This window comes from Argopecten irradians, chromosome 5 (assembly GCF_041381155.1).
Source record: "Argopecten irradians isolate NY chromosome 5, Ai_NY, whole genome shotgun sequence".
Taxonomy (NCBI): domain Eukaryota; kingdom Metazoa; phylum Mollusca; class Bivalvia; order Pectinida; family Pectinidae; genus Argopecten; species Argopecten irradians.
This window is the reverse complement of record NC_091138.1, coordinates 42,797,765-42,809,407: the sequence shown is the minus strand read 5'-3', so window position 1 is coordinate 42,809,407 and position 11,643 is coordinate 42,797,765. Positions and strand designations below refer to the sequence as shown.

The window sequence follows — 11,643 nt, the reverse complement described above, 5'->3', positions numbered from 1 at the left end:
AAGTTTCATCTTCCTACGCCACTGCACCCTGGCTCAGGTATGTACAGGTATGTATTTGTATAGTATTGTAATTAATTACCCGAATGAAAGATATATGTAAACATAAAACATACACGTATCGCTCACAGGATTCCATGTGTAGTTGGAATATTGAGTAATTGTAATTATATTGTCTGACACGTGTGGTGAGAGCTAGATCGCCAGCCAATGATATTCAACGGGGGAGGAGTCATACACTTCGTGTGCCCGTCAATATTATACCTGACTGACTGATTGATCAAAGGGACAGACATGTGCACGGGAGCACGTCAGTATTAAAATGTGTTCTACAATCATTTTTTTATCGTTACACCGAAAAAACGATACATATGTTGAATTTATATATAGCTAGGGTCATCCTGTTTGATAATAATCCTCTCTCGGTGACATTTCCACAGTACCTCGCAAGTTGAAATATGCGCCAGTAAATTATATTTTTTTCTAATGTGCAAATTGACGCAATCCGTTTTTTCTCAATCTTCATTGTCTCTCTATTGAACTTCTGTTTGAAAGTTACATTCAATGGGTTTACAGACCTGTTTTTCAAAAAGCAGAAAGGCTTTGGCACAAGCAATCGGTTACTACTAAGAAAGTAATTTTGTGAAACATGCATCTTCATTATGTATAGAGTTTTACTTTTTTACTTTTAATAAAACAAAAATTACAGTAAAAATGGGTGCAAGCAATCAGTTACTAATGAAGATCATTTTGTGTGATACATATGTCTATACATCATATGTCTTTAAAAACGAAATACTTTTCTGGTTTATTTATTTTTTACGTCCTATTAACAGCCAGGGTCATGTAAGGACGTGCCAGGTTTGTTGGTGGAGGAACCCGCATCCCAGAGGTGGAGGGCTTGTGGTAATATGTCGGGACATCTTAACCACTCGGCCACCGCGGCCCCTAGAAATACTTTTCAAATACATTAAAAGTGTAAGTGCCGTTTGTTAAGCTGTTAAACCTTGTAAAATATATCAAAGGACAATTTTATTAAGGCATTAGCTAGGATAGTCCGCTAAACCTGCCTATATTATTAGGTTTTTTTATTTATTTATTTTTTGCTTAATATTTTGAAAAAAAAAAAATTTAAAAAGCCTAATAATATAGGAAGGTTTAGCGGACTATAGCTAGGTCTGTGAATATACCCTAATACTTGATTAAGAGTTGAGTGGGTTTTTTTCCGTAAAACTACTATATTGGTGAAAAATAAAGAATATGCATATAATTATATATCGAAGTCATCATAACAGTAACTCAAGGACGTATATGAAATATATTGATTAACTTTATTATGGTTTTAGGAGTCAAATTAATATCATATGCAATATCAGAACACATATAATAATTCTGGCGATATCTAATGTTTACGAACATTAAAACGGTTTAGTGTTTGTTGATTTATGTTCCTTTTTGTCATAATATTGACTTGTGCAAGCCTATGTATCAACTAATTCAGGTTAATATAACCGATAAATTATTATGGAAACTAGCCAGTGCTATTTCCTGTATTTGCCTTTAGGTGTATGATATTCTGTGCCATTTCCTCTGCCGGTTGAGAATGATGCAAAACACGTGAAACATTTGGCTGCCGTAAGAAGAAGGCGACAATGGTGAAAGAACAATTTCGAGAGGCCGACGTGGCCAAGAAAATGTAATTTTATATTGTCTGTCATGGTTGAATTGTATCTGTAATGTACTGATTTATTGATACGGCAGGATGCACTACATATTAGAGGCCTACTGCTGTAGAACTTAAGCTTGCTCAACCATCTTTCTTGTTAAAAATATGGATGTTTAGTAATTTTTGCCTGTTTTTGCTTACTAACAAGAAAGTACCGGTATCTTAAAAAGAAAACTCATGATATATGAATTTTAAGTCGGTATCTTAAAAAGAAAACTCATGATATATGAATTTTAAGTCGAGATATGGATATGTTATGTGTGCATTTCACATTCTGCCTAAAGGCAAAGCCTTCAATTAGGCCTAACAGGTAAATGAACAAACAGATGTCCCAGGCTTTTTAAAGAAGATTTAAGTCTCCTTTAAAAAAAAAATACCATAGGCCTATTTGAATTAACAAAAATAAATAGAAGGGGGGTAACTCTATAATACTATGTCTTGGATCGGCATATATTCAAACAAATTTAATTAATCATTGAGAATTTTAGGTATACAGTTACATACATGTATAAGCTTACCCAGCAACCATGTAGTTTAGCCATAAAACATGTATTATAGAGTAGGCCTATATAGAAAACTTACTGTTTATCATCATTTTAAGATGTGGACATTCACAACAATTTCACAATGAATATTGGCGAAAACCGTATACAAACCGCTTCTAAGTTCTGAGCAATATCTTAGGCCCATGCAGATTAATTTGTAATGACTAGTAAGTAATAACGAATGAGTTTCTATCGGCAATACATTTTTTTGTGATTTTTAAGTGAGTGATACAAATATCTTAATATTCAGATAGTCAGAATAGTAAAATGTTTTAACTTTCCATTTTATTACAGAAGCCATGTTACCTTCGGATTGTTAAATTCCCACCAGATGCAGCAGATGTCTCACCTACACGTCGTCAGTAAAACACTTTACAATCAAGACGGCAGTAGAAAACCCGTCCCAAACGGTGTGCTGGATCATAAGATGGTGAGACGCAGTCCTCAGTGATGTATTTTAATTTTCGTTACACATTTAATGACATCAAATACTAAAGTCTATATGTGTGTTATATATGCATAGAGTCTACTAATACATGCAAATAATGTTAATACACAACAGAACATAAATGTCATCTCCATTTATAGAACTGTATTTGAAACAAAGTCATCATATGATGTTTTAAAGTGTCGTATGATATAAACAGTAAAAACCTGTCTATAAAGACCATTAAAGGAAGTAAGGAAAAATGGTCTTTATAGCCAGGTGTCTTTATACACAGGTTGAATTGTGTTGAATTTAGTTCAACATTTGGGTCCCCAGAAAAGTGGTCTTAGCATGTTGTCGTCATACAGATTTCCAGGAATATTTTGTTATTATCTATATTTAGTATTTATTATTATGATTACAGGGAACAAGTGAAAAGGACAACAACTGTGAAACGTGTGGAAAGGGACTCGCAGACTGTACTGGTCACTTTGGGTATATCGACCTTGAGCTGCCATGTTTCCATATAGGATACTTCAGGGCCATTATAAATGTTCTACAAATGACATGCAAGGTAAATTTACACCTTTCATTCTAAAGAAGCACAGATAACACCAATATAATTCATTTTTACAGTTTTAATTTATATTTGTTTATTAATAATGTATTGTTGAGAGAGTGGGGGACGTTAAATTTTAATTGATAATCAGTCAATGCATATCATCTCAAAGGCTGTCAATTATTGATTGTAATAATCTATTATAAAAGAAAGATAATGTATATTTGTTTAATGTACATGTATATTTTTGGGTTGACTTCAATTTTAATTGATTATCAATCAATGAATATCAACAATCAATTACGAAAGGGGAGATAATTCTTATAATATATATATATATATATATATATATATATATATATATGTGTGCATCGTGTATTAATCTGAAATCTATGTGTAACGTGCAAGCCACATTATAAGTCATTTCCATATAAGAAACCAACCAGTATTAAGATTAACTTTTTGATTCTGTTTCACCTTTCTGCAACTTGGGTAAACTATAAGCTAAAACATTTAATTCCTGGCAAGATCATGTTTATAAACATCAACTATAGAATGTTTTCTGATTTAGTGATTGTCAATTGTAACATAACTCTAAAAAATGTCAGCTGAAAGAATTTATCTCAAGAACGAGTAGCTGGAAAACACTATTGCTCAAAGAAAATGAATGAAATGTAAGTTTACATTTATTTGAATGCAGGAATGCAGTGGAATTCTGCTTCATGCTGAAGACAAAAGACACTTTTTAGAGAGCGTCAAGCGACCACTGACCTACCTCCAGTCTAAGGCAATGAAGAAAAAGATTTATGAAAAATGTAGAAAGGTGTCGATATGTCCATCCTGTGGAGCGTACAATGGTGAGGAAAAAACACATTAGTACGGCCATTACATACTGGTGAATTTGGGAAAAAAATACCTTTTTAATGACATTTTTTTAATTTGGAATAATTATATTTTTACCAAGTTAAAGAGTTCATAATATGAAACGATTTTCTGTACTGAAAGTAAAATTGTATAATATATATATTATCACATAATTCACTTGTTATCAAGTACTTCGCTGATGTAATAATTTTGCAATTATTTTGTGAGTAAAATTCACATTGTTTTCTTGAAATGTATTGCGAATACTAATATAGTGTAACCTGGAATGACTTTCATTGGCTGTAGGTATGGTGAAGAAGTGTGGCCTTCTCAAGATCATCCATGATAAGTATAAAACTGGCCACAAGGGGAATGAAATCATCCGTTCTGACTTCCTGTCGTCCTTTCAAGACGCTGTGGAACACGACAAGGAAATAGAACCGCTACTGAATAAAACTCAGGTAATGAAGGCAATGTTTGTCTCATGAAATCATGTACATGTAAGTTAATGCAGTGTTTTTTCAATGAATCAATATGGAACAAAATGGAAAAATTAATTAACGATTCCATTGCAACAAGCAATATTAATGGACAAAACTATATCAATCTATACGAAAAAGAAAGAATTTTCGGAATCTGTAATTATGCGGATCATATAAATAAATGGTGTAATTTTGTAATATTCAACACCAAATGACAAATTTGGAAAGCAAGGAATCTAAAGAAATTTGAAAATGAGGAACAAAACACAGATTCTGTAGTGAACGAGATAAAAAAACAACTGAAACTTAAAGCAGATAATTTACTTACATGTACAAATATTATTAAAAATCCTGTAATCATTGTTTTAATAAAGGCCTTAAAATTACATCTAAATAGCTAGTTAAATATGGTCAATTATTTGTTTTATTTTTTTTCTGTTAAATTTAAGAAGGTTGTATGTAAAATATGAAGTGCATGTGGTGAAATTGACAGAAAAAAATCTAGGGAATGAAAGAATAATGGATTGTTGAATGACAGAACTCAATGCTATTAAATGAGTGAAAGGGTGAGATTCCAAAATGTGTGATTTTCTGTGAAATTTAAGAAGGCTGTATGTAAAATATTGAAGTGTGTGGTGAAATTGACAGAAACAATCTATGGAATGAAAGAATAATGGATTGTTGAATGACAGAACTCAGTACTACTATATGAGCGAAAGGGTGAGATTCCAAAATGTAATATTTATACAAATATTAATTAATATTGATACAAAATAGTAATTCATAAATTATGAGAGAATGAAATAAGAATGTTGCATATGTATCTGTATTTGCTGATTACTGAATAAAAATATATTTAGAAAGAAAAAAAGTTAATGCAGTGCTTAAAGAAAAATTATTTCATTGAAATTTGAGAACTTATTGGCTTTAGTATGTTTTAGTAATGTTGTGAAGACTAATATGGGGGTAGATTTATTTTCAGACATCCCCTCCTAATTCTGGAAATGTGTCAAAAAAAGTGGGGGTCTTATTTGCGATGAAATTCGGTAATATATATAAGAGACTGATGACAACCGATTGCTTCACCTCTGTTACATTTGTATACTAATTGATTGATGATTGATGGGGTTTAACATCCTTGTTCCGGTTATAACTAATGTATACTAATGTATCAATGTTTTATTTTAAGGTTATTCTAAACCCTGTCATGGTGCTGAAGCTGTTCCAGAGAATTTCAGATGAGGTCAGTAGTTTGGTAACCATATACACTAACATATCTCTCAGACATCCAAGAATCACATCTATGTATCATATTCATGTATAGATACCATGTAGCCATTTTTTTTCATGTGGATGATATTGCCACAATTTTTGCTGAGCATTGATATGATTGCAAAAATTTGATACGCAAAACAATTGAAAAATGATTGAATCACATATAACCCTTAAAGACAGATCGCAAAAATTTCAATCCGTTAAAATTTAATTTCTTCATTTTAGTTAAAATGATGAACATTTTAAACGATTTTTAACACAATTTCAACATGTTTTCTAGAATATCTTTATTTTTCACTTTAGGACATGCCGCTGCTGATGATGAATTCAGATATTGCTCGTCCTGAAGATCTCATCTTAACAAGGGTTTTAGTTCCGCCCATCTGTATTCGACCATCTGTACTATCTGATCTCAAATCTGGAACGTAAGAAAACTTTATCTATTAGGAACAACAATTCTTAAAATTTGCATAATTGTGGCCTTTGATTTGGTATTATATACAGTCAATCTGGTCTATAGAGGTGATCAATGTGACAGGGCAATAATGTCCTTTATAGACAGGTGTCCTTTATAAACAGGTTTTACTGTATTTGTATAGGAGGAGGTATAATTAAAACTATACTGAGATAGAAAGAGCAATAATGTCCTTTATAGACAGGTGTCCTTTATAAACAGGTTTTACTGTATTTGTATAGGAGGAGGTGTAATTAAAACTCTATACCGAGATAGAAAGAGCAATAATGTCCTTTATAGACAGATGTCCTTTATAGACAGGTTTTACTGTATTTGTATAGGAGGAGGTATAGTTAAAACTCTATACTGAGATAGATCTCAAGATACTTTTGATTTATCAATTGATTAATGTAAAGATATTATTGCAACCCCAAAGTTTATTTTATCATTGAAAGGCTGAACATTTTCATTTCAATTGTTCAATTGTTAGTTTGTGTTGAAAAATGCAGAATTTAGATTTTTCATTTTAATTGGGGTTTTTTTTCATTTGTTAACAGTAATGAAGATGATATCACAATGAAGCTGACAGAAATATTGTTCCTGAATGACGTCATACAGAAACATAAGGCTACTGGAGCAAAGATGTACATGATTATGGTAAATATTGTAGACAATATACACATACCATATTTGATTTATAAGCACCAAGGATGTGTAAAAATTTGAAAAAAATTAGGAGGAACCAAATTTAGGCTATAGATTTTCATACAAAAATAATTGCTCAATAGGTTATAAATCAATTTGCAAAAGAAATTTAATGATAAAACTTATAAACAGTTTTCATATTTTCAGAGGTGTATTTAATTTGAGGTATTAAAGTGAAATTGAGGCCTCAAAAAGAGCTAGGAACGCTTATAGGGATGGGGCGTTTATTGAGTTGAAAACGGTATTAAGATAATCATTACTTTTATTTAATTAATTTAGTATTATTTAATTATTTTAGTATTTCAGCCAGATATTAACAGGATTTTTTTTAACTTTCATTTGCAAATATTAACAATTTTGCTTTAGACAAATTAAAATTAGTCTAAGACATGATGGTTCACCGACAGCCAAGGATAATGTAGCCTTTAATTAAAAGTAAACACATGAAAAAATCAGAAAGGCACTACGAATTTGTGTTGTTGCATAATGAACACAATAAGTGATTGAAATTGGATGCAAACATATTTCAGTCAGTGCTTTTGATATATGACTTCAATATATGTACACTATTTGCACACAACTAAAAAATTCTAAATATTTTACACAGGAAGACTGGGACTTCTTACAGCTACAGGTGGCACTGCTGTACAACAGTGAGACATCTGGGATACCTATACATATGCAGGTATTACAAAATAGTATCTGAAAGACAAGGACACAGGAGAGATGTTAATTAATTTTACTTTGTTAATTGATATATGTGATGCCAAATTGAATTAATCTGAAAGAAAATCCTAAGTTCAAAATCATGATTAAAAAGAAATGAAAAAAAACCCACTTGATCATGATGACTACCTGAATATAAAGGTAGTTATATGGATGTGGTTTTATTGAATTTAAGGTATAAGGAAAATTGACTTCTTGTTCATCATATATAACATCACTTTTATGACATACACACATAATTTTGTGTGTTAATTCAAAGACATCTGAACATTTGCTGTGTTGGTTTCAGCCTAAGAAATCTACAAGGGGTTTCGTACAAAGATTGAAAGGCAAACAAGGCCGTTTCCGTGGAAACCTTTCAGGCAAACGAGTGGATTTCTCTGGCAGAACTGTTATCTCCCCAGACCCAAACATGAGAATAGATCAGGTTGGATCTTGTTTCATATATTTTTTCTTTTTTTGTAAATTTTGGTATCTTAGCTGTTAGTTTCATTTTGGTATTGTATGAAGTACAAATAAAAGAATCTGGATAAGAAATTGTCTTAAAAACTTGAAAAAGAGTTAAATATTTATGATATACAGTCAAACCTGTCTATAAATGGGTCTTTATATATAGCCAAGTAGTCTTTATGCACAGGACAGATTCTGTACGAATTGGCCACATGGGACATAAGGAAATGGTTTTAATAAGAAAGTGGTCTTTATACAGAGGTAGTCACTAAGACAGGAACCAATTTTATTGGTGATCTTGTTTAATAGGTTGCAGTACCTGTACATGTGGCAAAAGTATTGACATACCCAGAACGAGTCAACAAAGCCAATATCAAGATGTTACGTAAACTGGTGAAGAATGGTTGTGATGTCCACCCAGGGGCTAACTTTATACAGCAGAGGAACCATATCAAAAGGTGGGAAATATCTTAATGAGCAGTTAGCAACCATTTCATAACATAATTATAAACTATGATACTAGAGGGATTTCAGTGAAATTTAAACCGGTGGCAATAATCCTTATACAAAACTAGTGAAGATGTGTATATATTGGTACAAGTTACCTCCCTTTATTCATAGTTATGATTATAATAATTAAACTGCATTTCTTTGTTATTTAAGTTTAAAAATCAGAAATCATTGGCTTTTTTATGGGTTTGAAATGGGTATAAGTTGACATCCTAGTTGTGAATTCAATATTGTGCCAATATGATAAAAATGAATTTTGCGTTTAATGCTGACAGACCAAAATTTTGATGCAATCATAATGTTTAATGTAATTGTCATGAAAAATTCTATTTCAACTTCAGATTTCTGAAATATGGAAACCGAGAAAAAATAGCAAAGGAGCTAAAGTATGGTGACATTGTGGAGCGACATCTGATAGATGGAGATGTTGTGTTGTTTAATCGACAACCTTCCCTTCACAAACTCAGTATACAGGCTTTTTACGTAAGTTACTTTGCCCTTTACTTAAAAACTTGCTACAGTATCTGTAAACCACTTCGTTCACTTTTGCCTGATACAATTTTTTTATCCCCCGGCCAACGAAGTTGGCGGGGGATATACAAATTTTTATCCCCCGGCCAACGAAGTTGGCGGGGGATATACAAATGGGTTCCGTCCGTCCGTCTGTCCGTCCGTCTGTCCGTCCGTACGAATGGTTTCCGGAGCATAACTCTAAAACCAGTAGAGATATTTCCATGAAACTTCAAACACACATTGGTCATATGATCTAGTAGTGCCTTTTGCTATTTTTAGGTTTTCATTTTTTGCGTTTTTTCCGTAACCATGGAAATATCATATTTTTGTACCAGGTTCGTTTCCGGAGCATAACTCTAAAACCAGAAGAGGTATTTCCACGAAACTTCATAGACACATTGGTCTTATGGTCTAGTAGTGCCTTTTGCTATTTTATGGTTTTCACTTTTTGTACTTTTTTCTGTAACCATGGAAACATTGCTGAAAATGGCAGATTTTTGTGTAAGAATCGTTTCCGGAGCACAACTCTAAAACCAGCAGAGATATTTCCATGAAACTTCATAAACACATTGTTCTTATGGTCTAGTAGTGCCTTTTGCTATTTTTAGGTTTTCACTTTTTGTGCTTTTTTCTGTAACCATAGAAACATTGCTGAAAATATCATATTTTTGTAGCAGGTTCATTTCCGGAGCATAACTCTAAAACCAGCAGAGATATTTCCACGAAACTTCATAGACACATTCTTTTTATGGTCTAGTAGTACCTTTTGCTATTTTTAGGTTTTCATTTTTAGCACTTTTTCCCGTTACCATGGAAACATTGCTTAAAATATTATGGTAAATGGTAAATGTTACCTTGCAAAACTCCACCCATCTTTGTGTATATAGTCTAATATAAATGTCAAGGCTGTATACCTGATTCAACAATTGCAGCCCCGCTTTACTTGAATTATACTCCATCTTTCTTTAGCTCAACTTCCTTTTTCCTGTTTTTTTCATACACATAAGTCTCCACAATCAAACTTACTTCAGCTTTGATATCTCCATTGGCGGGGGATCTGAATGACTATGTCCTTGTTAATAATTTAGCAAGGGAGGTAAAAAGCAATTTCTAATGTTTTATAAATGATTATATAATGTGTAAAATAAATGCACGGGTGCCAGTAAAAACTCTTGATTACGAATTTATATATTCACAATTATATGTTGAAAATACTGAAGATGTAAAATATTGTGGATATGAAAATAAAGGGATGAACAGAATATCATACGTCGAAATTGTCATAGATAAAATCTTGCTACATTACAATATGTACACAATTATAATTAACATATAATTAATTTCTAACGCTGCATAGTTAAGTATTTGCTTTTAATATTTTTATTTGAAACAAAAAAAACAAGGAGAAATCATTACCTTTGACAAAGTGTTTATAACATATTAAAGCAGGCTGTTGTTTTGTGTTGAGGTTAGACTATATACAGTGATGTTTTCATTTCACTTTTTTGATTCAAACTGGTAATTTGGTTTATAGGCAAAAGTGATGCCCCATCGGACATTTCGCTTCAATGAGTGCTGTTGTAATCCTTTCAATGCCGATTTTGATGGTGATGAAATGAACTTACATCTGCCACAGACTGAGGAGGCCAAGGCTGAAGCTATTACTCTGATGGGGGTGAGAGATTGTAGAAAGTCTATTGGCAAATTTGTCATCAAAACGTTCTTCACAACGTCATGGAAACGTTTTGATATTAGTTAAAAAGTGGGTCTAAAAGAAAGTAATAAGCAAGGCAAATCCAAACCTGATACGTTTCTTTTAGACAAAATATTTTTTTAAATTTATTTTGTGATAATTTATAATTACATTGGTGCCATATCCAAAACAAAAACTTGTATTATAATATCTGATTTTAGATTGGTGTCAAACACTGTAATACTATCTGTTTTATGTGTTTCAGTCTAAATCTAACATCATAACACCAAGAAATGGAGAACCTCTCATAGCTGCCATTCAGGATTTCATCACAGGTAGCTATACACTTCTGAATTTCACTGATAAAGAGATTGAAAAACTAAATCCATGCGTCATTGATTAACTAAGGAACTTTTATTTCTCAACCAATAATGAAAAGGGCATAAAGTGAGCCGTCTTGTCCCATCCCGCTTTGAAATTTTAAATAAAATTTAAGGTAAGGGGCATTTATGTCTATTTCATGTTAATACTTTTAAAACAAGAATATTTTATTTCAGGTGCCTACTTAATTACACAGAAAGATGTGTTCTTTGATCGGGCCAGAACTTGCCAGTTGATCTCAGCTATGTTGTCGGGGACAGACAGTGAAATGAAAATAGATTTACCTCCCCCTTGTATCATAAAGGTTGGTCATATTTCCTTACACTAACAATGTTA

The 11,643-nt window shown here is 32.2% G+C and overlaps 1 protein-coding gene across 1 annotated transcript in view; it reads left to right on the top strand.

Annotated features, from left to right (window-relative positions):
* Nucleotides 1–1,557: 1,557 nt before the first annotated feature.
* Nucleotides 1,558–11,643, top strand: part of LOC138323935 (DNA-directed RNA polymerase III subunit RPC1-like) — a 30,697-nt gene continuing 20,611 nt past the window's right edge. Inside the window, exons 1-15 of the mRNA XM_069268884.1 lie at nt 1,558–1,693; nt 2,563–2,698; nt 3,120–3,269; nt 3,955–4,111; nt 4,425–4,579; nt 5,790–5,843; nt 6,179–6,300; nt 6,887–6,986; nt 7,642–7,719; nt 8,050–8,187; nt 8,520–8,668; nt 9,062–9,203; nt 10,768–10,908; nt 11,192–11,261; nt 11,484–11,611. Coding sequence (XP_069124985.1) covers nt 1,650–1,693; nt 2,563–2,698; nt 3,120–3,269; nt 3,955–4,111; nt 4,425–4,579; nt 5,790–5,843; nt 6,179–6,300; nt 6,887–6,986; nt 7,642–7,719; nt 8,050–8,187; nt 8,520–8,668; nt 9,062–9,203; nt 10,768–10,908; nt 11,192–11,261; nt 11,484–11,611 — 1,764 coding nt within the window. The 5' untranslated portion in view covers nt 1,558–1,649. The remainder of the gene's footprint in view (nt 1,694–2,562; nt 2,699–3,119; nt 3,270–3,954; nt 4,112–4,424; nt 4,580–5,789; nt 5,844–6,178; nt 6,301–6,886; nt 6,987–7,641; nt 7,720–8,049; nt 8,188–8,519; nt 8,669–9,061; nt 9,204–10,767; nt 10,909–11,191; nt 11,262–11,483; nt 11,612–11,643) is intronic.